The 27,239-nt window shown below is 42.1% G+C and overlaps 1 protein-coding gene across 1 annotated transcript; it reads right to left on the bottom strand.

The window, feature by feature from the left end:
• Positions 1 to 27,239, bottom strand: SYAP1 (synapse associated protein 1). Its single transcript, XM_073615192.1, has 9 exons — positions 26,871 to 27,239; positions 23,401 to 23,519; positions 22,309 to 22,375; positions 18,866 to 18,939; positions 16,591 to 16,730; positions 14,838 to 14,983; positions 12,377 to 12,435; positions 11,903 to 12,047; positions 1 to 736 (listed from the first exon to the last, which is right to left on the bottom strand). The coding sequence occupies exons 1-9, from the start codon at positions 27,085 to 27,087 to the stop codon at positions 609 to 611; spliced, it is 1,095 nt and encodes a 364-aa protein (XP_073471293.1). The 5' UTR covers positions 27,088 to 27,239; the 3' UTR covers positions 1 to 608.

Below are 27,239 nucleotides of genomic sequence, written 5' to 3'. Positions count from 1 at the left end.
TTAAAATTATGTAAAACTTTACTGTCATAACTTAACCAATAAATTGTGCAAGGCCAAACAATTATACTCTGAAATGGTGTTAAAATTAGAAAGAAAACTGCATAAGACAATTCATTACCATAAAGAAGTAAACAGATGTTTGGCACCTGAGCCAGGGGTGCAAGAGCTTGATTAGACTGTGTGTGTAATTTTTCTACAGAACTAGTCTTAAATATATTATAATGAGAAAAAAAAAGAAAATATTGCATAACTTATAAACCCATATACCATACACACAGTTTAAATCACTTTAGTTTGTTACATCATGAAATTATTCCTTATGAAAAAATACAGTATAAAACCATAACAGAGAAAGCATCTCATAGGTCCACGCACTTCCAAGTGACAGCAAGTTCATCAACCATATTCCTTGAGCTCTGACATTTGGTGATGATCAGGGAAAAAAAAAAAAAAAAGAAAGAAAAAAAAAAAAAAAAAAACACAGATGTTGACAAGGTCACTTGAGCAAGTAAATGCCATTCTGCCTTTGTGCTGGAATGACTGTAGTAACGTTACACAAGAGAAGAGATTTTTTTTTTTAGTCCAGGCTGTATTCAGAGTGAGTGCAATTAATCCTCCTGGAGGAGTTCCTCTATCTCTTTGTCCCAGTTCTCATCCTTCATTTTATCGGAGCCAGAGACTACTTCGTATTCTTGAACCACTTGTTGTAATTCCTGGATCCAGTCTTCTGACTCCTCTGAAATTCAGAAACCAATAAATAATTAAAATTATAAACGATTTAAAATAAAGTCTGCAAAAGGTAGTTGTAAAATGAAGGATAATTAGAACAAACAGAATGGCAGCTCTACTTTAACCAGGTCAGCAACTTTATCATTGTGGCTATATTTAGTCACATCCCAACAGACCAAATCAATATCACCTACTGGAAAAAAAAAAAAATCATTGTACAGCCACCTCAGCTGCTCAGACTGATCTCTGCTAATCACCTATGGAATGGCAATAGGAATGCCATCAACAGTGCAAGCAAGATAATAGTTAGCCAGTTTACATCTAAAATGGATGAGTTGCCATTTTTGCGAGCCCTCTGTACTTCTACAAATCCGAAAAAAAAAAAAAAAAAAATCACTGTAATATGTGCATATTGAGACACCTGATGTATTCATGCTGTGTACATGCTGTACTATGTTTAGATATCATTTAACAAAGTAACCAGCCATTTTGATCAGAAAAACGGTCATCCTTTCCTATTCTGACTAGGAGCTATTGGCAGTAAATTCTGCACAATAGGAGAAAAAAGACACCATTCTGAAAGCACTTAAAAATGTGAGGAGGACACTAAAAAATAGGATTTTTTAAAACAGCTTACCTGTAAAATCCTTTTCTTTCGAAGGACATCACGGGACACAGAGCCACAGTAATTACTGATGGGTTATATAGGTATCACTGGTGATTGGACACTGGCACACCCTATCAGGAAGTTCAACCCCCTATATAATCCCTCCCCCTTGCAGGGATACCTCAGTTTTGTAGCCAAGCAATATAGTGTATTAGAAGAGGGGCGGGACCTCTGTGTCCCGTGATGTCCTTCGAAAGAAAAGGATTTTACAGGTAAGCTGTTTTAAAAAATCCTATTTTCTTTCTCGAACATCACGGGACACAGAGCCACAGTAATTACTGATGGGATGTCCCAGAGCAATGCTACCTGAGGGGGGGGACCATGACCAAGTAGGGTGCAATCAGACCTGAGGACCCTGTACCGCTGCCTGCAGCACACTACGCCCAAAGGCGATATCCTCATGCCTTCTCACATCCACCTGATAGAATCTGGTGAATGTATGAACTGAAGACCAGGTTGCGGCCTTGCAGATTTGAGCCATAGAGGCCCGGTGATGCACTGCCCAAGAAGCACCAATAGCCCTTGTGGAACGTGCCCTGATCTGAAACGGAGGAATCTTCTGTTTCAAACCGTAAGCTTGAATGATCAACTGTCGAATCCATTTAGAAATGGTAGCTTTTGACGCTGCCTGTCCTCTATTGGGACCCTCTGGCAGCACAAACAAAACATCCGTCTTGCGGATCTGAGTAGTTGCCCCTAGATAGGCCTTAACTGCTCTTACTCCAACGAATGTAGAGATCTCTCTTCCGGAGAACGGGGATCTGGAAAAAAGGAAGGTAGAACAATGTCTTGGTTTAAATGAAAATCAGAAACCACCTTCGGTAAAAAACTAGGATGAGGGCGTAGTACCACTCTATCCTTGTGTATAATCAAATAAGGCTCCTTACAGGAAAGAGCTGCTAATTCTGATACTCTTCTAGCAGAAGAGATGGCCACCAGAAAAATTAATTTCCTTGTCAACAAGACCAAAGGAATCTGACTTATTGGTTCAAAAGGCCGTTTCTGTAACACAGCCAGGACCAAATTCAAGTCCCAGGGGTTTAGGGGCGCTTTAACCGGAGGATTAAGACGCATCACCCCCTGCATAAAGTTTCGGACCAAAGAATGCGAAGCAAGTGGCCGCTGAAATAATACTGATAAAGCAGAGACCTGGCCCTTGATGGTACTCAAGGCCAGCTTCATCTCTAATCCCATCTGTAGAAAATCAAGGATTCTACCTATGACATATTTCCTGGGATGCCAACCTCTGGATTCACACCAGGTTATATAAGCCTTCCAGACTCTATGATAAATCATCCTGGAAGCTGGCTTCCTTGCATTAATCAAGGTAGATATGACAGGACCTGAGAGCCCACGACTCTTCAGAACGTGGGTCTCAATAGCCAAACCGTCAAATTTAGCGTTTGTAAGGCAGGATGGAACACTGGACCTTGAGATAACAGGTCTGGGCGTTCCGGTAGTGTCCACGGGGAACCTACCGTCATCCTTACTATTTCTGCATACCAAGTCCTTCTGGGCCAAGCGGGGGCCACCAGAAGTAACGACTTCCTTTCCTGCCTGATCCTGCGAAGGAGTCGTGGTAGTAGCAGAATAGGCGGGAATGCGTAAATCAGTGAGAACCGATGCCACGGAATCACCAACGCATCCGTCCCGCATGCAAGAGGATCTTTTGTCCTTGCCACAAATCTGTCTATCTTTTTGTTGAATCGGGATGCAAAGAGATCTACATCTGGAACCCCCCATCTTTGGCATATGGCCCAAAAGACGTCGGGATGCAGAGACCATTGCCCTGGAAGTAACTGCTGGCGACTTAGATAGTCCGCCTGCCAATTTTCTATTCCCGGGATGAAAACTGCCGATATGCATGGCACATGCATCTCTGCCCAGACTAAGATCTGGTTCACCTCTTTTTGAGCAGCTCTGCTCCGGGTGCCTCCCTGATGATTGACATAAGCCACTGCTGTGGCATTGTCGGACTGGATCCTGACCGGACAACCCTGTAGCCTGATAGTCCAGGCTTTTAGAGCTAGATGTATCGCCCGGATCTCCAGAATGTTGATGGGTAAGGTCCTCTCTGTTTTGGACCATACCCCCTGGACCGCAGCCTGTTCCAGAACTGCTCCCCAACCTGACAGACTGGCATCTGTTGTTACCACCGTCCAGGTAACCGGTAGAAAGGATTTCCCCTTCTGCAGGTTTTCGGGTATGAGCCACCAATTGAGGCTCTGACGCACTGCATGCGACAGGTGCATCGGAAAGTCTAATGCCTGAACCTTCTTGTTCCAGGTCGACAGAATACGGTGTTGCAGCATTCTTGAGTGAAACTGAGCATAGGGAACTGCTTCGAATGAAGACACCATCTTCCCTAGTAGCCTCATACAAAGGCGGACTGAGGGACCCTACTTGGTCCTTACTGTCAGAATCAGCTCTCTCAAAGCAGTGATCTTTGCCTGGGGTAGAAATATTTTCTCCTGGCTTGTATCTATAATCAGACCTAAATACTCCAGTCTTCTTACTGGTTTTAGGAAAGACTTTTCTAAGTTGAGGATCCAACCCAGGTGTTCTAGATACCTGACCGTGGTCAAGTTTCCATTCAAAGAGGCTACCGACCGGTCTATCAAGAGCAGGTCGTCTAGGTATGCTATGACAGCCATACCCTGAGCCCTTAATCTGGCCAGAGGAGGAGCCAAGATCTTTATGAACACTCGAGGTGCAGTGGCTATCCCGAAAGGCAGAGCCACAAACTGGAAATGGCGCCCTCCTACCTCGAAGCGCAGAAACTTCTGAAGAGCAGGAAAAATGGGCACATGCAGATATGCATCTCTGATGTCTATTGATGCCAGAAATTCTCCTCCCTGCAGGGTGGGAACTACTGTTCGAATTGATTCCCTGCGGAAGGATTGAATCCTTAGGAATCGGTTCAGATCCCTTAAGTCCAAAATGGGCCTGACATCCCCATTTGGCTTTTGGACCGTAAAAAGGTTGGAATAGAAGCCCAATCCCTGGTCCTTTGCGGGAACTATCATAATGACCTCCTGCGACAAAAGTCGCTCTAACGCTAGAAGGAACGACTGCTTCTTCTCTGGGTCTCTGGGAACATTTGATCTGAGGAACCGAGGAGAAGGGAATTCCTGAAACTCCAGCTTGTACCCTAAGGTTACCGTGGAGACTACCCATCTGTCCTGGAAGTCCTCGTGCCAGAGCTCTGAAAACTGTCGCAGTCTTCCCCCCACTCGAGTGAGCGGGGGCGCCCCCTCATGCAGAGGTCTTAGTGTTTTGCCTAGTAGGCTTCTTTCCCCAGGACTTCTTTTGTCCCTGGGGTTGACTCTTGTCTCTGGACCCCGATGGAGGCAGCCGTCGAGACTGCCTGGAGGCTGAAGCCCCCGGCGCTGGGGAAAGAGTCCATTTGAAAGAGGGACGCTTACTCTTCTTCTTGACAGGTAAGAGAGTGCTTTTCCCACAAGAGATTCTCTTGATATAGTTATCCAAGTCCTCTCCAAACAACCTAGCACCACGAAATGGAAACCCAGCCAGTAGCTTCTTACATGGTGCTTCGGCTGACCAATTTTTCAACCATAGGATTCTACGTATATGCACCAACCCCAGTGAAAGACGGGAGGTTTGCACGATAGAGTCTCTAATGGCGTCAACCACAAAGCATAAGGCCGCTGGAAGGTTAGCAAACCCCTGGGCCTGCTGTTCAGGTAATACTTTGATGACCTGCTTAACATGGTCTCTTAAGTATTGACAGACTCCAATCGCTGCTACTGCAGGTTGGGCCACTGATCCTGCTAAGGAGAAAACATCCTTAAATAGGGATTCCATCCTTTTATCTACAGGATCCCTGAGCATCTGAGCATTGTCAACAGGACAAGTCAGGCTATTATTTACGGAGGAAATGGCGGCATCAATAGCCGGTATTCCCCACATTTTAATAAACTTTTCTTCCATCGGATAAAGTGTTGAAAACTTTCTCGGCGGAAAAAAACGTTTGTCTGGGTGATCCCACTCAGAATAAATAAGCTTTTCAAGTAAAGTATGAACAGGAAAAGCATGTGCTGCTTGGAAAGGTTTCAGTGACCCCAAAGCAGAAGAGGATTCTTTAGCAGTTTCAGGTATGGGCAATTTAAATGTGGAGCGGACCAATCCAGTGAGGATCTGCACTAAGACTTTCTCCTCTTGGGAAGTCGCAGAGGGTCCCTCTCCACCTGAATCCTCCGAAGAGGAATCATCTATCCCATCCCAATCCTCTGAAAGGGATTCATCTCCTTTATCCCAGAGCTCCTCTGTCTGAGGGTCTTGGGGAACAGAGGAAAGCCTAGTGCATTTTCTTCCACTGAGTGAAGACGTAATCAAGGCCATTAATCTTTCCTCTAGACCATTAATGGTTGAGGAAAAAACCTCTTGTGTAATATATACAGGGGCTGAAGTGCCAGAAGCAGGTGTAGCCCCTGACCCCGATGGCTCTCCCTGGCTAGCCGTCCCTGGCCCATCTTTAGGGGGGGAGGATGCTGCCCACAGGGGGCCCTCAGAACCTGAACGAGATCCCCTAGTGTCTCTGGTTCCTGGGGTGCTTGAACCTCTTCTACCCATAGTGCAAAGCAACAAGGTGTGAGATATACAAATGAACACTGCCCGCTGAGCGATGTAGTCTGGCTAAAAGCCTTGCTACCCAATGCTCAGTCTGGTGTTACTTCAGTAAATGCTGCCTAGGAGAATGCCTGTGTCCCACCTTACATGCGACCGTCAGCTCTGTGTCTCTCAGAAGGCTGAGTGCACCTGTACAGAGTGCCTTTAATAGCCTGCAGCTGGCACTCTGTGCTGACATCCCGCCCCCTCCTCTACCGCCCCCCCCCCCCCCAGTTTTGAAAAAAACGAGCGCTTCCCGCGCTGCCGACTCTCCTGTCATGCTTCCGGAGAAAGGCTGGGGATGGGGGGGGGGGGGGAGGGAGGCTGGTAACAAGATCTGCTTGAACGGCTATCTTGAGAGATGGTGGCCATTAGGCCGCAGAGCCCGGGTGGTATAACCACTTTCTAGACCCCTGTGGCCCCTCTCTAGCCTGGGGGGAACATTCAAACATGAGAAATCCCCCTTTCCACCTTACCTGCTTGCAGCCTGCTTGAGACGCTGGGACATAACAGCGATTACAACACCTGAGACAGAGTCAGCATGTGTAGGTTTGTGCTCTTGGCAGCCCCCGGTGGTCACAATAGGCATAGCATGCATTTACCTTAAAGGAGAAAAGCCACTAGAACTCAAAAATTCAGTGGAATCTCCTCTTACCTTATCCAGCCGCAGGGTGCTGTTTACACAGACCCAATCTTCACCTCTCACGGTGGGCTCCGTTTGAAAAAACCGTCAGAGACTGGGGCCCCCATCAGTAGGGGGATCCAACAGTTCTGGGACCGTAAAGCACCTCGCCAGAAATTAGGAAGTTTAAAGCCATTTTCTGATCTGCGGGGTCCAGCTCTCTAAAAAGAGAAGCATTACGGGTAAAACCTCGTTTCTTCGGACACGAGGCCCGGGTACCATTCAATTCGGCCATGAAAAGACACTTTGAATGGATCCGGTTCGCCTGGCTTGCCCCAGTATAGGATCTTAGGATATTCCCTTTGGAGCTCAGCACAGGACATCTTTACACGTCCATCACCTAAGACACTGGCGTAAAAACTGAGGTATCCCTGCAAGGGGGAGGGATTATATAGGGGGTTGAACTTCCTGATAGGGTGTGCCAGTGTCCAATCACCAGTGATACCTATATAACCCATCAGTAATTACTGTGGCTCTGTGTCCCGTGATGTTCGAGAAAGAAAGGTAAATTGGGTTGAGAAAACATTTTCACTATAGATTTTAAATGCAAATATATAAAAGAAAGGGTTGCTATTTTTCCATATCATTACAAGTACAGTCATAGCCCATTTGGCTGTACTTCTCTCTTGTGGATAACAGGAGTGCCCGTCACGTGACCAGTTTTTAGCAGACTGAAGTCCGCTATCTGCTGGTGTCACAGAGCCAGTCCAGGCTCGGGCAAGATCGCGACACTAGGGTCAGGATCCACCCACATGCCTGGACCGGCACCCGACTTCAGCAAGCCGCTGAAAGCCTGAGCCAGCTGCTCCAATCCCCTCCACAGCCCAGCGCTCCAGTGAGCCAGGAGGGGGCAGAGCAGAGAGTGGTGACTGACAGTCAGCAGTTCTCTGCTCGAGGAGCTGTGAGAACCGAGCGATCTGCGGTCTTATATTGCTCAGTTCTCAGTATTAGAGCTGGCGGGGGACAGACGCTGCATCCACCTAGGCAAGTATGAATCTGAAAACAAAACCAAACCCCATACTTCTCTTAAGTTAAAAAACAAACAAAAAAAAAAAAAACAAACAATGAAAAGTGACGGTTTAATTAAAAAAAAAAAAAAAAAGTATTTATTAAAAGCAGAACTACCTAAAAGCATATTTCCCTATTCTAAAAAAAACAGATAGCGTACAATGCCTCATTTGGTTTTACTTCTGCTTGGGACTATTAGGGGCAGTTACCCCACACTCAGCATATTTTTACATGCACTTAAAGTGTTATGGAAACATAAAAACATAAATGTAATATATTGCAGCTTACAAGTCCTTTGATGTGGCAGCTGCATTAGATTGCTTTTTTTTTCAGGCCAAGAACATTTTCCGCAAGTCCAGAAAAATGCCTGTTGGTCCTACCAGAACTCAGGGCACTGAACTGAAAGCACAATGTTATTAGCGCTTAGCAATTTGCTTCCCTGAACTATAAATCGCCTTTCCTTGTGTTAAATAGACGAGCCTAGTGTGACAACACTAGATACAGTACAGTGAATGAGCGCTGTAACTCTAGCATCAGAAGTGTGCTATTGGAATGATCACCAGTTAAAAAAAAAAGAAAATAAAAAAAAAAAGCCTGAAAAAAGAAAACTAATCCAGCCACTACATCTAAGGACTGGTAAGCTGCAATATATTACATTTTTGATCCTAGAAATTTTTATACACTTTAAATAGATGGCACCATTTTTAATTCATAATTTGTTGACATGACTGTACTTTAGCTGTACAACTTCGTTCATAACCAGCTTAAAGTGGAACTACACTGCATCTGACCACAAACCAAAAACGCTATTTAGTTCAATTTTAACAATAAAAGCAATCTTACCAATCGATTCATGTCCCCATGCTTTATTTTGCCGAAAAATCACTTTGAAAAACATCCCCCCCGTGACCACCTTGAGAAAAGGGCAGATAATTCATGTAGCATTTACTTCCTGGAATCAGTCGGCCCTTGGCTCAGGCATACAGACAGGAGGGTGTGCTAAGCTAAGAAAACCTCTCCTGCCCTCCTGAAGACTCCTGGGATGTAGGACATTATTGGCCTCGGCCTGGAAACCAGGAAGTAACTTAAGAAATGTACGAAAACAGTTTAAAACAAGTAAATATGGCATAAGGATTAAAAATAGTCAATTGCCAATTGAGAGAGTGAAGTTCTGCTTTAAAGTGGACCTAGTGTTAAGTGCATCCATGCTAAAGTAATGTGTAGGTACATCACCGCTCACAGAGATCCCCGTACACCCCATAACAATGTGTTCATTCTCTTTTCTCTCCAGAAAGTCAGAGCCATCTTTGTTCAGGTACAATCCAGGATCTACTTCCCGGATTGACACAGTGGCTCACAGGTGACACAATCATGTAAATCCTGGAACCAGTTTAGTTCTTGACTGGAGGAGGTAACAATCAGCTCCCTGATACAGCTTTCCATGTCATAACTTGCTTTAAAGCGGAGCTCCACTCAAATGGGGAAGCTCTGCTTATTTGCCTCCTCCCCCCTCCGCTGCCACATTTGCCACCTTTCGGTAGGGGGTGTAGGTACCTGGTTTTGACAGGTTCCCACATCCGGCTGAGGTCGCCGCGGTGACCTCAGCCGGAAGTTCGCCCCCCCCCCCCTCCTTCCCCTGCTGCCGGCTATTGACAAAGTGCAGTGTGATTTACACATGCACAATAGGGAACCAGCTGTGAAGCTGCAAGGCTTCACTGCCAGTTTCCATTAGCCCAGATGGTGGAGGCAGCACCCGAGAGTCGATTGAAAAATCAGCCCGGGTAAAGACACCGCTGGATTCGTGGACAGGTGTCCTAATATTCAAAGTCAGCAGCTACTGTATTTGTACCTGCTGACTTAAATTTTTTTTCTGAAGGAGCCTGGAGGTCCGTTTTAAAGTTATGATGTTGCAGGTTGATCGCTGAGGGAGAGGAGACTGAGTGAATGCTTCATCCTGCCTGCAGCATACTGATGACCTTTCAGTCTGGGCAAAGTCACTTGCCTGAAGCTCAGTACCAATTTATTATTTAACCACTTGCCGACCAGCCGCCGCAGTTTTACTGCGGCAGAATGGCACGGCTGGGCGAAACAACGTTATTTTACGCCGCTTCGCCTTTTGGTCACTAGGGGTGCGCTTGCGCGTGTCCGCAACATGTGTCTGACCCCAATGCAAGTATCCAGCAGGCTCCCGCGATCGCTCGTGACAGAGCGAGAACCGGGATCTGTGTGTAAACACAGATCCCCGTTCTGTCAGGGGAGAGTAGACAGATTGTATGTTCATACTATATATGAACACCAATCTCCGTCTCCTCCTAGTCAGTCCCATCCCCCCACAGTTAGAACACACACTAGTGAACACATTAACCCCTTGATCACCCCCTAGTGTTAACCCCCTCTCTGCCAGTGACATTTACACAGTAATCAATGCATTTTTATAGCACCGATCGCTGTATAATTGTCAATGGTTTCAAAAATGTGTCGAAAGTGTCCGATGTGTCCGCCATAATGTTGCAGTCCCAAAAAAAAAAAAAAAAAAAAGTATTATTATTATAATAATAATAATAATAATGCCATAAATCTATCCCCTATTTTGTACATGCTATAACTTTTGCGCAAACCAATCAATATACACTTATTGAGATTTTTTTTTACCAAAAACATGTAGACATATCGGCCTAAAACTGAGGAAAAAAAAAAAAAAAAAAGTGGGATATTTATTATAGCAAAAAGTAAAAGATATTGTCTTTTTTTTTAAATTGTCGCTCTTCTTTTGTTTATAGCGCAAAAATAAAACAAAACAAACAAAAAAAAAAACGCAGAGGCGATCAAATACCACCAAAAAAAAGCTCTATTTGTGGGAAAAAAAGGACGTCAATTTTGTTTGCGTACAGTGTCGCACGACTGCGAAATTATCAGTTAAAGCGACGCAGTGCTGAATCGCAAAAAAAATGGCCTGGTCATTACGCAGCCAAATCTTCCGGGGCTTAAGCGGTTAAAGCGGTAGTAAACCCGCTGACTTTTTTTTTTTTTCTTACACCTGTAAGGGAAAAGACATAATGAGCTAGCATGCACGGCATACTAGCTCATTATGAAAATACTTACTTTAGAACGAGGTGCCGGTATCTCACCCGGTCTATGCCGAGGGAGCTGACATTTTCTCAGTGTGTCTTCCGGGTATCACAGCTCCGGCGCTGTGAGTGGTCAGGGGCCGCGATGCCGTTACTCCTGCGCATGCGCGCGGGAGGCTTCTTTCCGGCAAGGTCCAGCGTCTGCCAGACTTTCAGCTGAGAATCCCCAGAGCACATGCGCTGCTGAAGTCAGCGGCTCATTGCGAGAGGAAGATCTCCTAAACCGTACAGATTTAGTAGATATTCTTTTTACCTACAGGCAAGCCTGATTATAAGCTTACCTGTAGGTAAAAGTAAAAAAAATGACTTTACTACCGCTTTAATGATAAAATGTGGAGTCTTGTTAAAAAATAAAATAAAATAAAATAATGGTGTATATTGTGTCATACCATACATTTATTTGCGCAAAGTCTATGTTATATATTTAACCTGTCTTCAAGCAGGTTGCCAGTGTTGGATTTCTAAAATAAAAGCAAACATACCTTGCAGTGGCAAAGGCATAGAGGCATTTCAAAAAAAATTTAACCGATTTAGGGCAGAATGAAATCAGCAAGACTAACACTTTGAAAAGTGTAAAAAAAAAAAAAATAAATAAAATTACATATTCCCATCCAATGCTAAAACAATACCCTACTTACAAACATCCAACTTACAAACGACTCCTACTTACAAACGGAAGGAGACAACAGGAAGTGAGAGGAAATCTAGCCCTAAGAAGGGAAATTCACTTCTGTAAAAGTTATTATGGGAAAAAGGTGTCTCTACTGATGCTTTATCATCAAGGCTTGTTTCCACAACAACCCCAAATTTTCAAAATCCAATTGTCATTGGGACAGAAAGTGAGGTGAAATCTTCTGAACAGGGACACAGACAGCAAAACAAACATTACAGGGGTGTTAACCCTTCCCTATGCTATCCAAAAAGCTTAAAAATAGTTTTTTTGGCTGGAGCTACACTTAAAAAATGTACCTGTTCCGACATACAAACAGATTCAACTTAAGAACAAACCTATCTTATTAGTAACCCGGGGACCGCCTGTAAACACATTCAGTTGATTACCTTCTGGTGTGTCAAGCTCATCCTTTTTGTCCAGCACAAGCTGTTCCATTTCTTTCCGTAGGTCTTCTTGGTTTAGGTCACAGGAATCAAATGCTTCACTCACAAATTCAGATACTTCTGGGCTGGTAGAAATCTCCTCTTCTTCCTGGGAAAGAGAAAGTTATGACATTAAGGGAAGAAACAGATCTTTAGAACTCCATGAAAATTTGTGTATTTGTGCAGTAACAAAATAAGTACAAGTTGAGGATAAAGCTGATAAAACCGCTATTAGCGATTACTAAATTATGCAATAAATGCTCAAACCATTTGTACCAAGATTAGCAAATAAATAAATGATGATTGTAATAGCAAATGATGGTTTTGGTTTTCTAACCGCTAGCTAAAACATTGCAGCCCGAGTGAATCATTTTGAATGAGGTTTTGAATGATGGCATGGTATTTCATAGTGATTACGTGAAGTAGAAAATTAGTTACCTCCTGAGTTTTCATTTGATTTTTAATGGCAACAGGTGGAGTCTTTGGTCTGACAGTTTCTAAACAAGAGCAGAAATATAATCACTATACAGTATTTAACAGTAAGAAACAGGAGAATATTTGAACACACAGATCCTTAAATTTTGTTTTGACACTCATTGTGTCCTTCCTGTGTTGCACAGTTACCATCATCTTTTAAGCAGCAATGAGCTATTGATTTCACATCGTCACCTCAGCAGAGCTGGGTTTCTGACTGCCCAGCACCACTCAGCAGCATTAGATACCAGTCTACAATACCCCCTACTATAGATCACTTTGTGTTCCAGCTTTTCCAATCAACACATTACAGTGAATGCAGCTCCAATTTACCAACTACCCCAGCTCCCATAAGTCAACTTAGGGTTCTAGTCCCTTACCTTCCATTATTTTCTAATGCTACAGGAGTCTCCAAACTTTCTAAACAAAGGGCCCCTTCAGGCTTTAGGGGGGCCGGACTGTGACCAGCGGGAGTAGAAAATGCACAAACATCAGTGGGAGTACAATGCTCCATCCTTGGTTTTAGAGGGAGGAATAGTGCCTCATTTTTGATATGAGTGGGAGGAATAGTGCCCCATCAATGGTGTCAGTGGGAGGAATGGTGCTCGCTGGAGGAAAAGTGTTCGAAGGGCCAGATAAAAGCAAGCAAAGGGCTGCATCTAGCCCCCCGTCACAGTTTGGAGACCACTGCTCTACAGCAAAGATACTTTCCATCACTGGAAACTTCAGAAGTCCCAACTGTCCTTAATCGTCCATGGTCAAGAGGTTTTATAGCTATGGTATGCAGGTCGCTCACTTTCCAGTTTTCCTTAATTTATTAAAATGATAAACTGGCAAGTAGGATTTTCCCACCTTATCAGAATATATTAGTAATGATTTCCTTTAAAATTCCCAGACATTACTTAAAATAATGGTTACATAACTGTATACCGGATACTTTTAGCCACACTGTTCTCGAAGGGAAAACCAGTACGCATGATTACACACAGTAGGGGAGATTTACTAAAACTGGTGCACACAGAATCTGCTTATGCTGCTGCTCGGAAGAAAGTCTGCATAGTACTCAGCTTCTAACTTCAGCTTGCTCAATTACGCTTTCAAAATAAGGCCAGGTTCACACTGGTACGACACGACAGTCGTAAGACTGTGCATCCAACTTTGCCCTGCGACTTAATGTCTGACTTCAATCCCTCTGCAATGAACAGGATCCAACTTTGATCCTGACAAATACCAGGTCCTTTGAGTCTGGTATGAATCTTCAGGGGGAACCCCTTGCCAAAATATTATATATATATATATATATATATATATATATATATATATATATATATATACACACACATACATATACACAGCATAGGGTCACGCCCCTGGACAACACACGACCCCTCTGTCTAGTATGGTTTTTAAAGGGGAGCCACCTCGCCAAAAAAAAGGAGGAAGGAAGCGTGCCCTGTGCCCCAACCCCCCCCCCCCATATCCATTCCAGAACCTTATCCGAGCACGCAGCCTGGCAGGTCAGGAATGGGGGGTGGGGGAGGGAACCATACCCCAAGCACCTTGTCGCCATGCTTATATGGCCAGGGGGCGTGGCCCCTTGTGACATCACAAGGGGATGGGGTCTCCAGATGATGTCACAGGATGGCCACGCCCCATGGCTATATAAGTAATGGTATACGCCACAGCTAACATTTACAGCAGGAACTGGTGACGAGAGAAGATTGGAGGAAGAACTGGCAAAGGAAGAAGACATCAGCGCAGCAAGAAGAACCGGAGAAAGAACCAGAGGAAGAAGACATCACCGGAGGGAGAAGAGACGCTGTAGCTGCTTTAATAAAGGACTTTTTTGGGGTGAATGGGTGGGAGGTACAATGTAACCCCTACTCATTCACATAGGGAGGGGGGGCCGGGATCTGGGGGCACCCCGCCCGCAAACCCCGACAAACACCGCCCAGGGTTGTTGGGAAAAAAGCTCTTGTCCCCATGAGCATGGAGGACAAATGTACTTTGGGGTGGGGGCGCACCCACCCCCCATGTTAAGGGCATGTGGCCTGGTATGGTTCAGGAGGGTGGGGCCCCCACGTCATGTTTTTTTATTTTGGTGTGGAGTTTCGGACCAGTTAAGACAGCTCTCAAAGAGGACAATTGATTTATACGCGTCATACAACATGTGCTTCTAAAGTCGGAGCATAAGTCGTACCAGTGTGAACACGGCCTAAAACTTGGAAGCTGATTGGTTACTATGCACAGCTGCACCAGATTCTGTGTACACCAGTTTCAGTAAATCAAACCCATTGAAGTGAATAACTCTAAAAGTAGGTAAAAGTATCTAGTCCCTGGCAGACTACTACTTACCATGACCTAGATAATAACTTTCCCAGACAGACAACCTTCTAATGTGTTACAAAAGCCATATTTCTAGTACCTTCCAAACCACCATCATCTGGCTTGCTATTTGTCTTGTCAGATTTGCCTGTGGATTGCTGGGCTGCTAATGCAGTTAGTTGTGCAGATTGTTTTATTAGTGATACCCTGTAAAAATAGTTCCTCCAAAAGACTTCTTCTTTCACTCTATATATAAAAAAAAAAGAAAAAAAAAAGAAGAAGAGAAGAAGATTACTACAGACTGATAATGCATTTGACTTTTAGGGGTCTATGTATTTGAAATTTGCCATGTGGATGTTGCACACAGGCACAACTAATTTTCACCATATGCTTTGTAATATGATTCTCATCTCCTATGATTACAGTTGGGTTGAGCCAAACACCCTCCTGTTCGTTCCGCAGCAGAACATGTGAACAGGCAAAACATTTCGGCAGAACACACGAACACCATTAAAGTCTATGAGACACGAACATGAATAATCAAAAGTGCTAATTTTAAAGTCTTATATGCAAGTCATTGTCATAAAAAGTGTTTGGGGACCTGGGTCCTGCCCCAGGGGACATGTATCAATGCAATTTTTTTTTTTTTTTTTTTAAAACAGCCGTTTTTTCGGGAGCAGTGGTTTTTAATGCTTAAAGTGAAACAACAAAAATGAAATATTCCTTTAAATATTGTGCCTGGGGGTTGTCTATAGTATGCCTGTAAAGTGGCACATTTTTCCCATGTTTAGAACAGTACCACAGCAAAATTACATTTCTAAAAGGAAAAATTGTCATTTAAAACTGATCGCGGCTGTAATGAATTGTCGGGTCTCGACAATATATATAAAACTCATTGAAAAAAAAAAAAAAAAAAAAAAAGCATGGGATCCCCCCTCAGTCCATTACCAGGCCCTTTGGGTCTGGTATGAATATTAAGGAGAACCCCAAACCAAAATTACAAAAAAAAAATTGCGGCGTCCATTTTAATTTTGACAATTCATTACAGCCAAGGATCAGTTTTAAATGGCAATTTTTCTTAAAGGAAAAATTGTCATTTAAAACTGATCGCGGCTGTAATGATTTGTCAAAATTAAAATGGACACCACCGCAATTTTTTTTTTTAATTTTGGTTCGGGGTTCTGCTTAATATTCATACCAGACCCAAAGGGCCTGGTAATGGACTGAGGGGGGGGGGTCCCATGCTCTTTTTTTCAATGATTTTTATATATATTGCCTAGACCCGACAATTCATTACAGCCGCGATCAGTTTTGAATGACAATTTTTCCTTTTAGAAATGTAATTTTGCTGTGGTACTGTTCTAAACATGGGAAAAATGTGCCACTTTACAGGCATACTATAGACACCCCCCCAGGCACAATATTTAAAGGAATATTTCATTTTTACTGTTTCACTTTAAGCATTAGAAAAAAAATCACTGCTCCCGAAAAAACGGTCGTTTTTAAAAAACATTTTGCATTTATACATGTCCCCTGGGGCAGGACCCAGGTCCCCAAACACTTTTTATGACAATAACTTGCATATAAGCCTTTAAAATTAACACTTTTGATTTTTCATGTTAACGTCCCATAGACTTTAACGGTGTTCCGGCAGCTTTCGAATTTGCCCCGTTCGACTCGAACATCGGGCTCTTCCCTAATCACCAGCTACATGTAGGTGTCTTATTGAGGTCTTTCATAAAAATACTGCAATGTACATACAGCCAGTAATAAAGAGCAATGGGAGTCCCAGTGAAGCAGAAAACAGATTGGGTTTTTGTTATGAGACATGACAACAAATTCACATCACTTACAGCTTGGGTACAAGATCAAATCTCATACGATTAAGCAGCTCATCCTCCTGAAGCATTACAAGAGCAACAGGGTACATCTGCTCAAAGTCAAAATTAAAATGGACACCGGCAGGAGGATCTCTGAGGAAGTTTCTTCGATCCTATGATAACAAAACACAAAGACCGCAACATGAGCAAATTACAGAAATTCTAAATACAGCTAAGATAACAGAAATGCAACTGCTGTTTGCATATTCCACATTTTCCAACTTTGGAACACAGTGTTCACATGAACAAGACTTCCTAAATGTCCAGTTGAAAAAATTACTCTATACCAGGGATATGCAATTAGCGGCCCTCCAGCTGTTGCAAAACTACAAGTCCCATCATGCCTCTGCCTCTGGGTGCAATGTGGCTTTCAGAGTCTTGCTATGCTTCATGGGACTTGTAGTTCTGCAACAGCTGGAGGTCCGCTAATTGCATATCCCTGCTTTATAAAATGCTGCATTGGTGCAGATACACTGTGCAACTTATTTGGAATTATCTTGAGTGCTGCAGACATGTGCCAATGGAAAGCTCCAACCTAATTCCAAAGGACTATTCCACACAAATCTTAAAAGTAAAGGCTCAAGGTTTTTTACCTTCAGGCATTCTATGCATGATGGTAAAAAAAAAAAAACAAAAAAAAAAACACAACATCAAAATGTTTTTAAGATTGATAAAAAATCCACTTTGTTAGTGAATGTGAGCAAATGTGAGTATAAGATTGTCCACCAAAGAAAGATTTTTGAAGGTGATCGCAGATTTTTTATCCAGACGATCACCTTCACCACACTGCGTGTGTAACACTCCCCCAAGGTCATCCACTTACCAGATAGTACTGGGTCATGAGCTTGTCTTTAGATAATTGCTGGCAGCAAACGCTGCATCTCTCCATCTAAATTAATGCTCAACACAAGCAAAAAACAAGGATGCACATAGCGTAATCCAGTAACGATAAAAGTGTTTATTTAAAATGTTTCCCTTATGGTTGTGCTCTTACAATGTAACAAAATATTAAAAGCATGTATCAAATAAACATCAAAGTCGTAATCTCCTGTCTACCTCTCACTGATACAGCGGTGTGCCCGGGTAAGGCAAGCAGGGAATCCGAGGACGTGGGTTGCTGCGTGGTCACGCCTGACGCGTTTCATCATCGCTTTGCCAGAGGGCGTGCTCACTTTTAACATTTTGTTACACTGCTCACTTTTAACATTTTGTTACATTGTAATTGTACAACCATAAGGGAAACATTTTAAATAAACACTTTTATAGTTACTGGATTACGCTATGTGCATCCTTGTTTTTTGCTTGTGTTGAGCATTAATTTAGATGGAGAGATGCAGCGTTTGCTGCCAGCAATTATCTAAAGACAAGCTCATGACCCAGTACTATCTGGTAAAGTGGATGACCTTGGGGGAGTGTTACACACGCGGTGTGGTGAAGGTGATCGTCTGGATAAAAAAATCTGCGATCACCTTCAAAAATCTTTCTTTTGGTGGACAATCTTATACTCACATTTGCTCACATTCACTGACAAAGTGGATTTTTTAGCAATCTTAAAAACATTTTGATTGTTTACCACTACTAATGTTTTGGTATTTTTTTTGCTATAACATATTTGTGGTTCCGTGTTTCATTATTATAGTAGCTGCTTATGTTATTTTAAATAATAATTCTTTCTATGAGTGCTGAAGGAGAGGTATTGATTCATTGTTTATCAGGGGGTGAGGCCGAGCAGCAGCTCTGTGTATAAATGAACATGCAGAGCAGCAGCTCAGGAGTGAGCCTGCTTATGTGCCCCCAACGCAAGCTGCTTGTTTTGGGGGTACTTGGCAGGAGTCAGGAGCGCCGATAGGGGACACGAGGAGGATTCTGGGTTGCTCTGTGCAAATCTACAGCACAGAGAAAGTAAGTACAGTATAACGTGTGTGTGTGTGTGTATATATATATATATATATATATATATATATATATATATATATATATATTTATTCCTAAAATACAAGTAATTCCAGCATTTGGTATAGTGTCCCCAAATATAAAACCCACATTTAGTGTAGTGTCCTTGAAAACGGAACCGGCATTCAGTACAGCGTCCTTGAATATTGCATCCACATTCAGTATATAGTGTCCTTGAATACTGAACCTGTATTCACTCCAAAAAGGCACTAATTGGAGGAGTTGCTTGTCAGAAACTGATAAAGGAAACCAAGATTTGATACCAGAACACTACACAGACAAAAGAAGTTCTTACTGCAGACAGGGCCAGGATCTGCTGCTGAATGGTTTCCTCTTCACTGTACCCAACCCAAGGAGGAACTGCTGCATCTAATAAGACAAACAAATATATTGTTTACGTTCCTAGTACTAGGTCAAAATCGACTAGAGAGTTTCAGATGGTCAGCAATGAAGAAAGCCAGACAGTACAGTTGCCCATAGACATAAGATGGCAACTGTTTTCATGCTCATTAGTCCCTAGCATGACCTCTACACAACTGTTCTTAGGTGAAATAATTGATCAGGCAGACCTATTCCAAACACAGTTGTTGCCACCAGGCCAAGTGGTGCGAGCAACATCTGCCTGCATCTTTCCTCTTCTTCTGCCTTAGCAGAAGATTAGCAGAAATTCTCAGTCAAGCTGAACATTCATATTTAGGAAAGCGTTGAACAGTGGGTCTGTCTTTGGTGGCCAGGATCGCACATGTCCTGCCAACTGACCTCTAAAAATGTATAACCAGGGCTAATACAGAATTAAAATGTAAGAACACGATGCAGTTGCACACAAAAATAAAATGAATAATCCACATTGTTTATCAACTACAGGGCAACAAAGTTACAGAAACCCTGAAAGAATTTGGTGGAAAATATGAACACTTTCTATCGGACTGCTTTTGTTTGCAATCTAGGTTTACGCGAGTGTATCTTTCAAATCATTAGATCCATTCAAATCTGCAAAATCAATCATAGCTTTCGATATTTGTTAATAGTAGGTTGACTTTGTTTTTTTCAGTAGCTTTGATCATATTAGAAATCTAATGCTGGTTAAAAAAAAAAAAAGTTGAAAATGCCTGAACTGCCTTTGTATGGCCAGTCTGAACTGGGGATTAATGGGAATATTGGATCCAATGGTGCACAAAATTCTGCAGCTGACGTACTGTGGCTTTCTTCACATTCGCTCCCTAAGTACTCCCCTTTGTCCTTATGGTAAACTTTGATGCAATTTGATGTTTTGTAAGAAGCAAAACAAATTATTAATAACCAGCATGCAGCTGTTGTATCATTGCATTATAATAAATAACAGCTGTATGTGTTCCTTGAAAGGGCAAATTGCAATAATGGCATTAATACTAATCAGGCAGCTCAAACAATGTAAAATAAAATGCAGAGTCAACAAGATTCACAATGGCATGCTGTACTGGTAAAACTAGCCAGGCTAACTGCTGCACAATATACAATTTAGAGCCACCTGTAGAAGAATAATGATAATCACATTTGATAAGTTTACTGTAAACGAACATCCATTATTGAAAGAAAAATAAAAGTACGTGTGTGTTGTGTATCTCCATAGAGGGTGGGGCACCATAGTCCCTAAAATTACAAATGTGTAACAAAAATTTCCTTAAACGTGGGACTTTAAAAAGGTGCCTAAAATACAATGCATATACAACACTTAAAATTCAATTTGTTTATCCCATTCATAAAAACAACATTTGCCTCCTTTGTTATTACTGAAATTCGAAAATATAAAAAGTTCAGAATGGCTCTGGCGGGAAGGGGGGGGTTCAGGTTTCAGGTTTTATGAAACTAGAAAACAGTCAATATTCCTTAAAAAAAAAAAAAAAATGTAATATTTTTGTATTATTATACCTTTATTATAGTAACACCAATATTGAGATGCAGATTGGGGACCCACTAAACACACCATGACAAAATTGTTCAATGCCCTTCCAGCCAGAGCAATTCTGAACGTTTATATGATCAAAAAGCGTGGACACATGCGGGATAAGACGCCCCTTAAACCGACCCGGTGCTTCAGATGGGACTGTGGCTGTGTATAGCCTCAGCCAGAGCTGCTCTGGCCACACTCCCTGACATGTTTGCAGTTGTAAAGTAGCATTCTTCAAAGTCATTCCAGAATGTTTTGCACGTGTTCTTCACTCTGCATTATTCAGATGCTGGAACTTGAAAGACTGAATGCCAAGGTGACATGTGGTCACTCATCCAGCAACTGCCTCAAGTTCACATGCTTCTTGGTTTGTGTATGGGTTGTCCTTGTCCCAAAGCAGCAGCCAATACACAGCATTAACATCCCTTAAAAATGATGCGCCTGCGTGCAGACCTGACACGTTACAGGGGGGCAGGCAAAGTTTAGGGAAGCGTTTAATAGAACGTGAGCCAAATCATATGGGATCATCCGGAATGGCGGAAATGGAGCCCATGGTACATTTATTTGCAGTGAGCATCTTACTAGCTATGATGTTATTACTCTGGTCCAGTATTCTAAAAAAAAGGTATAAAAATGCACTACAGTTCCTCTTTAACAGAAAGATATATCTGCCCACAGTACAAACACACACACACACACACTTACTTTTGGGCAGTCGTTCCAAACTTACTAACACTTTAGCCCTTTTGGATACTGTCATTAGCAGACAGAGCTTACCATATTATGGGAGGGATTAATTTAACCTCCCCAAACCTGAGACACGATTTGAGGTCTGTATTAAATAGGAGTAACTCAACTTTTGTGGAGCGGAAAAATAAACAAAAAAAAAAAAAAAAAAACACACGCACACCCCATTCCCCTCTGGTGATCTATGTACATTGCAAGGACTTTACCAAACTTTGTTGTAAATTTCTCCCTTTTGTTATTTTGAAGAAATAGCTGTCTGTGTGTCCATGTGTAGAGTGAATCTATATGGGAGTGGTTTTATAATTCTCAATCAGCTGCTGCATTTTCAGGGCTCTAATGAGGAAAGTGGCAAGTTCTGCGTCCCTTTAGCCCCAATTCACACCAGTGCGACTTATGTGATTTGAGAGATCAAAGTCTCATGACAAGTCGCACCCTATTTTTGGCTATGGAACCGTTAAAATTTATGCAACTCCTACTTGCACCGACTTTGAAAAGCTTCCTACACTATTTTTGGTGATTTCATTGACATCTGTGAACAAGCTGCACATGAAACACTGACCAGCGCCTTTGAAATCATACTGACGTAGCTTGATTTCAAAGCTGCATTTGGTGTGAACCAGGGCTTAGATGTGAATTCCCTGACATTTTTGTTGTAGTGGAATACCAAAAATCTGACTTGTATCTTAATGCAGACTTCTGGGAAAATCAGTCACCCAATCACACAAGCAGGAAATTACATATTTGGTGGGGGGGTGTTCTGTGCACCATCTGTGCACCTCCAGGTTGCCATATACCATTGCATATTACAGAAGATTACAGGGCTGCATACTGAAAAGAAAAAGGTCATTTTTAATAACATTCAGTTACAATATGACTTGAGTGGCAATTGTATACGCCCCCCCCCCACCCCACCCCACCACACACACAAAAGCAGAGTTACCCTTTAAGCTATACAAATATAATTTAATATATTATAATATTAACATAAACATAAAATTTAGGGTGACTTTTGGCTGCATGCATGGAATGTACTAATGTACTCCAGGACGAGCCACATAATATACCTGTCTTTTTTACATTCTTCTCATGTACAAACTTTTCCTGTTCCTTCTGAAAATCTCCAATAATCGTCTGAAAAGTTAAAAAAAATATATAATATGAAATTATTTTATAATTTGCACATTAAACAACTCTCATTCTCTGTTCATAAAATACAACAAAAACTCATCCAAAAATACTCACTTGTGTAATGTAGACTATGGGGTTTATTTACTAAAGGCAATTCCACTTTGCACTACAAGTGCACTTGGAAGTGCAGTCACTGTAGATCTGAGGGGGGCAAAAACAGCATTTTTGCTTAAACATGATTGGATGATAACAATCAGCAGAGTTTTCCCTCAGATCTACAATGACTGCACTTGTAGTGGATTTGCCTTTAGTAAATCAACCCCTATGTCTGTAACATCCAACACATGTGACATGGATAAGACATTGTGAAACCAAATTTTATATTATATGAACAATCTCCCAGTTCACCAATTTATTCACAAGATGGGTGGACATTAGATAATTGTCTCTATCCAGTGGATTTCAGAAGTGAGTGACTATGCCACTAGTTCTGCACACCTTTAAATGCAAGCAGACTCCTCTCCAACATCTGACCAGTCATGGGAAAAAGATGACTGGCTGGGCTGAATATTTCCCCACCAATCAATATTTTTTCCTGAGAAAAGGGCAGCCTCAGAGGTACAAATGCATGTATGGTGGTGTAATATAAGGGCCTGGCTTCTGAACTACAGAGGTGTAGAGGAATTTCAGGAGCAGTCCGGAATCACTGCTTGCAGGCAGCAAAGTACCATGGGATATGTAGTCCTTAGGAAATTGAATAAAAAAACTAAAGAAGAGACGCTGCAAAGCATGCAGGGAATCCAGGAAGTTATGGAAAGAGATGGCCAACATACAGACAGCACTCCCAACATTAAAGTTAGCTTATACTGGATTGTCAAAAAAACTATTGTTTGCCGATATAAAATGAAAGCATCTCCTTTAAAAGGACACATAGCTCAGAAAGCTGACCACCACCTTATGTCTATACCCAACCTTAATGGAGCTTATTTTTAGATATACACTATACTTTATAAAAGTCAACACAACACCTTTTCAATGATGCCATCAATTTTTCCTTCTTCGACTGACTTCTTAATGTTGTGGGCAGTTTCAGCAACGGATTCAGATAACTTTTTTGTGGCAACTGAAGCAAAATTCAGGAGATAACCTAAAAGGAATATTGTAAAAGTAAAAAATATAAACAGGATAGTACCTAAAATTACACGTAAAATGGTACAATTTACAAAACATCTTATCCATTTTCCCACGCTGTTTACTATTACAGTATAAGGAAAGGAAAACAAGTAATCACTGGGGTAAAGTTACACTGCAAAGTGTGGAATCTTATAATAACAATAATTAAAAAAAAATAATAAGAAGGGTCCTGTGACAATGACAAGTTATTTTGTGCTAGGTTATACCAATGCCTGAATAGGTGGCAGGTGAAAAATCTTTTTATCCTTTGTTAAAGCAGCTCAATTTTGGCTAATGTGCTACAAAAAAAATTTGAGATAAAGATATATAAAAATGAGGCAGCTGCTGCACAGGCTTGATGACCACAAAGAGTGTCCTGGTGCCTGGGTTTATTGAGCCAAATCATTGTTATAGCTTTGATATAAATACTTGGAGGACTGGATCAATGTTTAGTTTTGATGTGGTAGCTATTGTTCTTCATCATATGCTTTCCCACAAGTGGTAATGCTAGGAGTCAGCACAGTGTACACAAACACAAGTGCCACCTGACAAAGTAATCAAAAGGCTTCAGCAGTTAGATTTTGCTAGGAGAATTTACTAGGGATGGAATAATGGACGTTGCAAGGAATGGATCTTGACTTGTGTTTGAAGGTACACAATACAGGTTTCATTCTCGCCTTACTTTACTACTTAGAAGTAAAGTGCCAATAACAAAGTATGTGCTTAAAGTTTCAGACCACGAATATGAACATGCTCATTAGTCCAGGTCAGAGACCTGCTAGATGACTTTAGGCTGGCCACTTTTGCAGGTATGGCTATGTAAATCATTAAACATAAGTGTCCATACTGTTTAATAATTAATATCCAGTAATACACTGTCTCACCCTACTCTGCACATGCTCAGTTACTCTCCATTTTTTAGGCACTGTTAAATTTGTAGAGGCCAATCTGCTGACAGCCTTAAAGTGGAAGACCAGGCTTTTCTGGCACTTTTTGTTTACAAGTTTAAAGCAGCATGTTTTGCTAGAAAATTACTCCCAAACATTATACTTTTTTTTTCCTTTAGCAGAGACCCTAGGGAATAAGATGGCAATTGTTGCAATTTTTTATATCACACGGTATTTGCGCATTGGTTTTGCATACGCAATTTAAAAAAAAAAAAAAAACACTTTAATGAATAAAAAAAACAAACAAAAAAAAAAAAAAAAAAAAAAAAAACACAATAGTTACCCCATTTTTTTGTATAATGTGAAAGATGATACATCAAGTAAATGGATAACTAACATGTCACGCTTTAAAACTGCACATGCTTGTGGAATGGCGACAAACTATGGTACTTAAAAATCTCTATCGGCAATGCTTTAAACGCCTTTACAGATTACCTGCTTAGAGTTACTGAGGAGATATAGTGCTAGAATTATTGCTCTCACACTAAGATTCGCTGCAATACCTCACGTGTCATTCAAATACCGTTTACATAGCCCATGCGTGACTTACGTATGCGTTCTCTGCTGCGCGCGAGCATGGAGAGATGGGCACTTTCAATTTTTCTTTTTTTTTTTTAATTATTATTATACTTTTTATTTTTACACTGTCCGTTTAAATTATTATTTATTTTTTTTCCTTCTCACTTTTTTTCCTATTACAAGTAATGTAAACATCCCTTGTAATAGAAATAAGAATGACAGGTCCTCTTTATAGAGAGATCTGGGGTCAAAAAGACCCCAAATCTCTCCTTTACCTTTAAAAACAAAGGAAAAAAAAAAAGTTTGAAATTTCACTTTAATTTTTTTTTTTCTTCCAGCCTGGACCATAAGTGACACTCTGGTCCTCCAAGACCATAAAGTCGATCAAAGAGACATCCCCTCTCGCTGCTTCAGAACCCAGCCCAGTGGCTCATGAGCCACTCGGGCAAGTTTCACGAGAAAGTCGGCCATCTGCTGAAAAAAATCTTCAGCCATAATCCCGGTAAACCACCTGCAAACTGAAATGAATATGTACGTATTGTGGTCAGCAAGTGGTTAAGCCCTCTTATCCATTACAGCCAAGTAAGCTGCTTCTGTTTGATCTGCAACTGCCATGGTGCTGCACATGTCATCAGTTATGACACCAGACATTTAAAGCAGTGTTCCGCCTGGGGAAAAAAAAAATGTAAAAAGTCAGCAGCTACAAATAACGTAGCTGCTGACAATGGCAGCCTCCAGCATGAAGAAACAGGTGCAATGCTGGAGGCAATTTACAGTACACACTCATTTTAGTAGCAGAATTATTAATGTGGAATGTATGCTCCTTGCTAAAGATTTTTTTATAATAAGTTGCTATGGGTTAAACATTTTTTGCTGGTGTTCAGCTTTAACTCTGCACTGATACATTTCTCCAGCAGGAATATTAAAATGAAGAAACAAGCCTAGCCTTTCCTTTGTTCCTGCCAATTCTTCATATGGCGTACAACAGCAGTGCACCCAGATCGTCTATGGAATCTGTCAAATGTCCAGTCAATATTCCTATCGCACACATTCCTGGAAAAGGCCCCATAGTAATGGGCATCAGGCATGACAAAGGGATTCTGCACAGCTCTGACTTCTTTGCTGTGATGTCCTCTCTCTTCAGTGAAAAAATTTTGACTTTATATGAAGATCTGTGATGTGCTGGCAGATATCTACACAGAATCGGTATAAACCCAACAGGGGCTCGGATGTCCGGAATGAATTTGAGGGCCAGAGAAGAAGATGTCACTCCTGTGTACATATGTAGAGATGACATCATCCATGGCCACCCAATGGTTGAAGAGGACGCGAAACCTGGAAATAGTGATTGGGGAATGAAGAGGACTCCGAGCCCCTGTTGGGTTTATAGTGAGTCTGTGTAGATATCTGCCAGCACATCACAGATCTTCAGATAAAGTCAAAACTTTTTCACTGAAGAGAGAGGACATCACAGCTAAGAAGTTGGAGCTGTGCAGAACCCCTTTGTCATGCCTGATGCCCATTTCTATTGGGCCTTTTCCAGGAATGTGTGCGATAGGAACATTGACCAGTACAGATACAAAGTCTGTGTCCCCTACTTGGGAGATTCTCTCTCTCCTGGTGACCGATGATGGAAAAATCCTGCATTCTGAGTTGTCACCAAAACAGAAACAGAAGGGAATCCTTCAAGTGACTTTGGAGAGATCTCTCACTTCCTGTTGTGTCTATAGGACAGGAAGTGAAGGGAACTCTCCACACCTTCCTCTACATTACATAGAGAGGGCTGACAGATGTCAGTGATGATGGCTGGGCTGTCTCCAGTGCAGATGTTAGGATCCCCCCCCCCTCAGAACACTCACTGCCGAAGCCTTTGGCTTGTTTGACGAGCACATCCTCGGGTTCGTCGTGTGGGGGCGCCTCTTTCTCCTCCTCAGGCTGTACACAGACCCTCTTGTCTTCTCCCCTCTGTTCTGTCACCACTTCCTGCTCGGCGGCTCTCTGCTGCTCCTTCTCCTCAGCAGACTCTGTGTCCGGCTCAGGATCCAGGCCCAGCCAGCTGCCCAGCCCTCGTAGCATGTCGGCTGCACGGCCCGAGCCCCCAGCACCGCTCGGCGACAATGACGATGATTATGTTTATCTTCCTGCCCGGAGCGTCAAAACTTCCTCGTCTATGAGCCTTACGTCAACAGCACATATGCCAACCAATGGCACATGCTGTATAAGTCACA

Source organism: Aquarana catesbeiana, linkage group LG02, assembly GCF_042186555.1.
Source record: "Aquarana catesbeiana isolate 2022-GZ linkage group LG02, ASM4218655v1, whole genome shotgun sequence".
Classification (NCBI taxonomy): domain Eukaryota; kingdom Metazoa; phylum Chordata; class Amphibia; order Anura; family Ranidae; genus Aquarana; species Aquarana catesbeiana.
The sequence above is the reverse complement of the archived record's forward strand: the minus strand, read 5'-3'. Positions and strand labels throughout refer to the sequence as shown.

Bases quoted from the DNA above. Each gene is read 5' to 3' on its own strand.
- SYAP1 (XM_073615192.1), bottom strand. From the start codon at position 27,087: ATGCTACGAGGGCTGGGCAGCTGGCTGGGCCTGGATCCTGAGCCGGAC. The intron at 22,376-23,400 runs GTGTTGTGTTGA...TTAACTTTTCAG, and splicing joins TTGATGGCATCATTGAAAAG to ACGATTATTGGAGATTTTCA. The intron at 12,436-14,837 runs GTACTAGAAATA...GCTCTTGTTTAG, and splicing joins AGATGATGGTGGTTTGGAAG to AAACTGTCAGACCAAAGACT.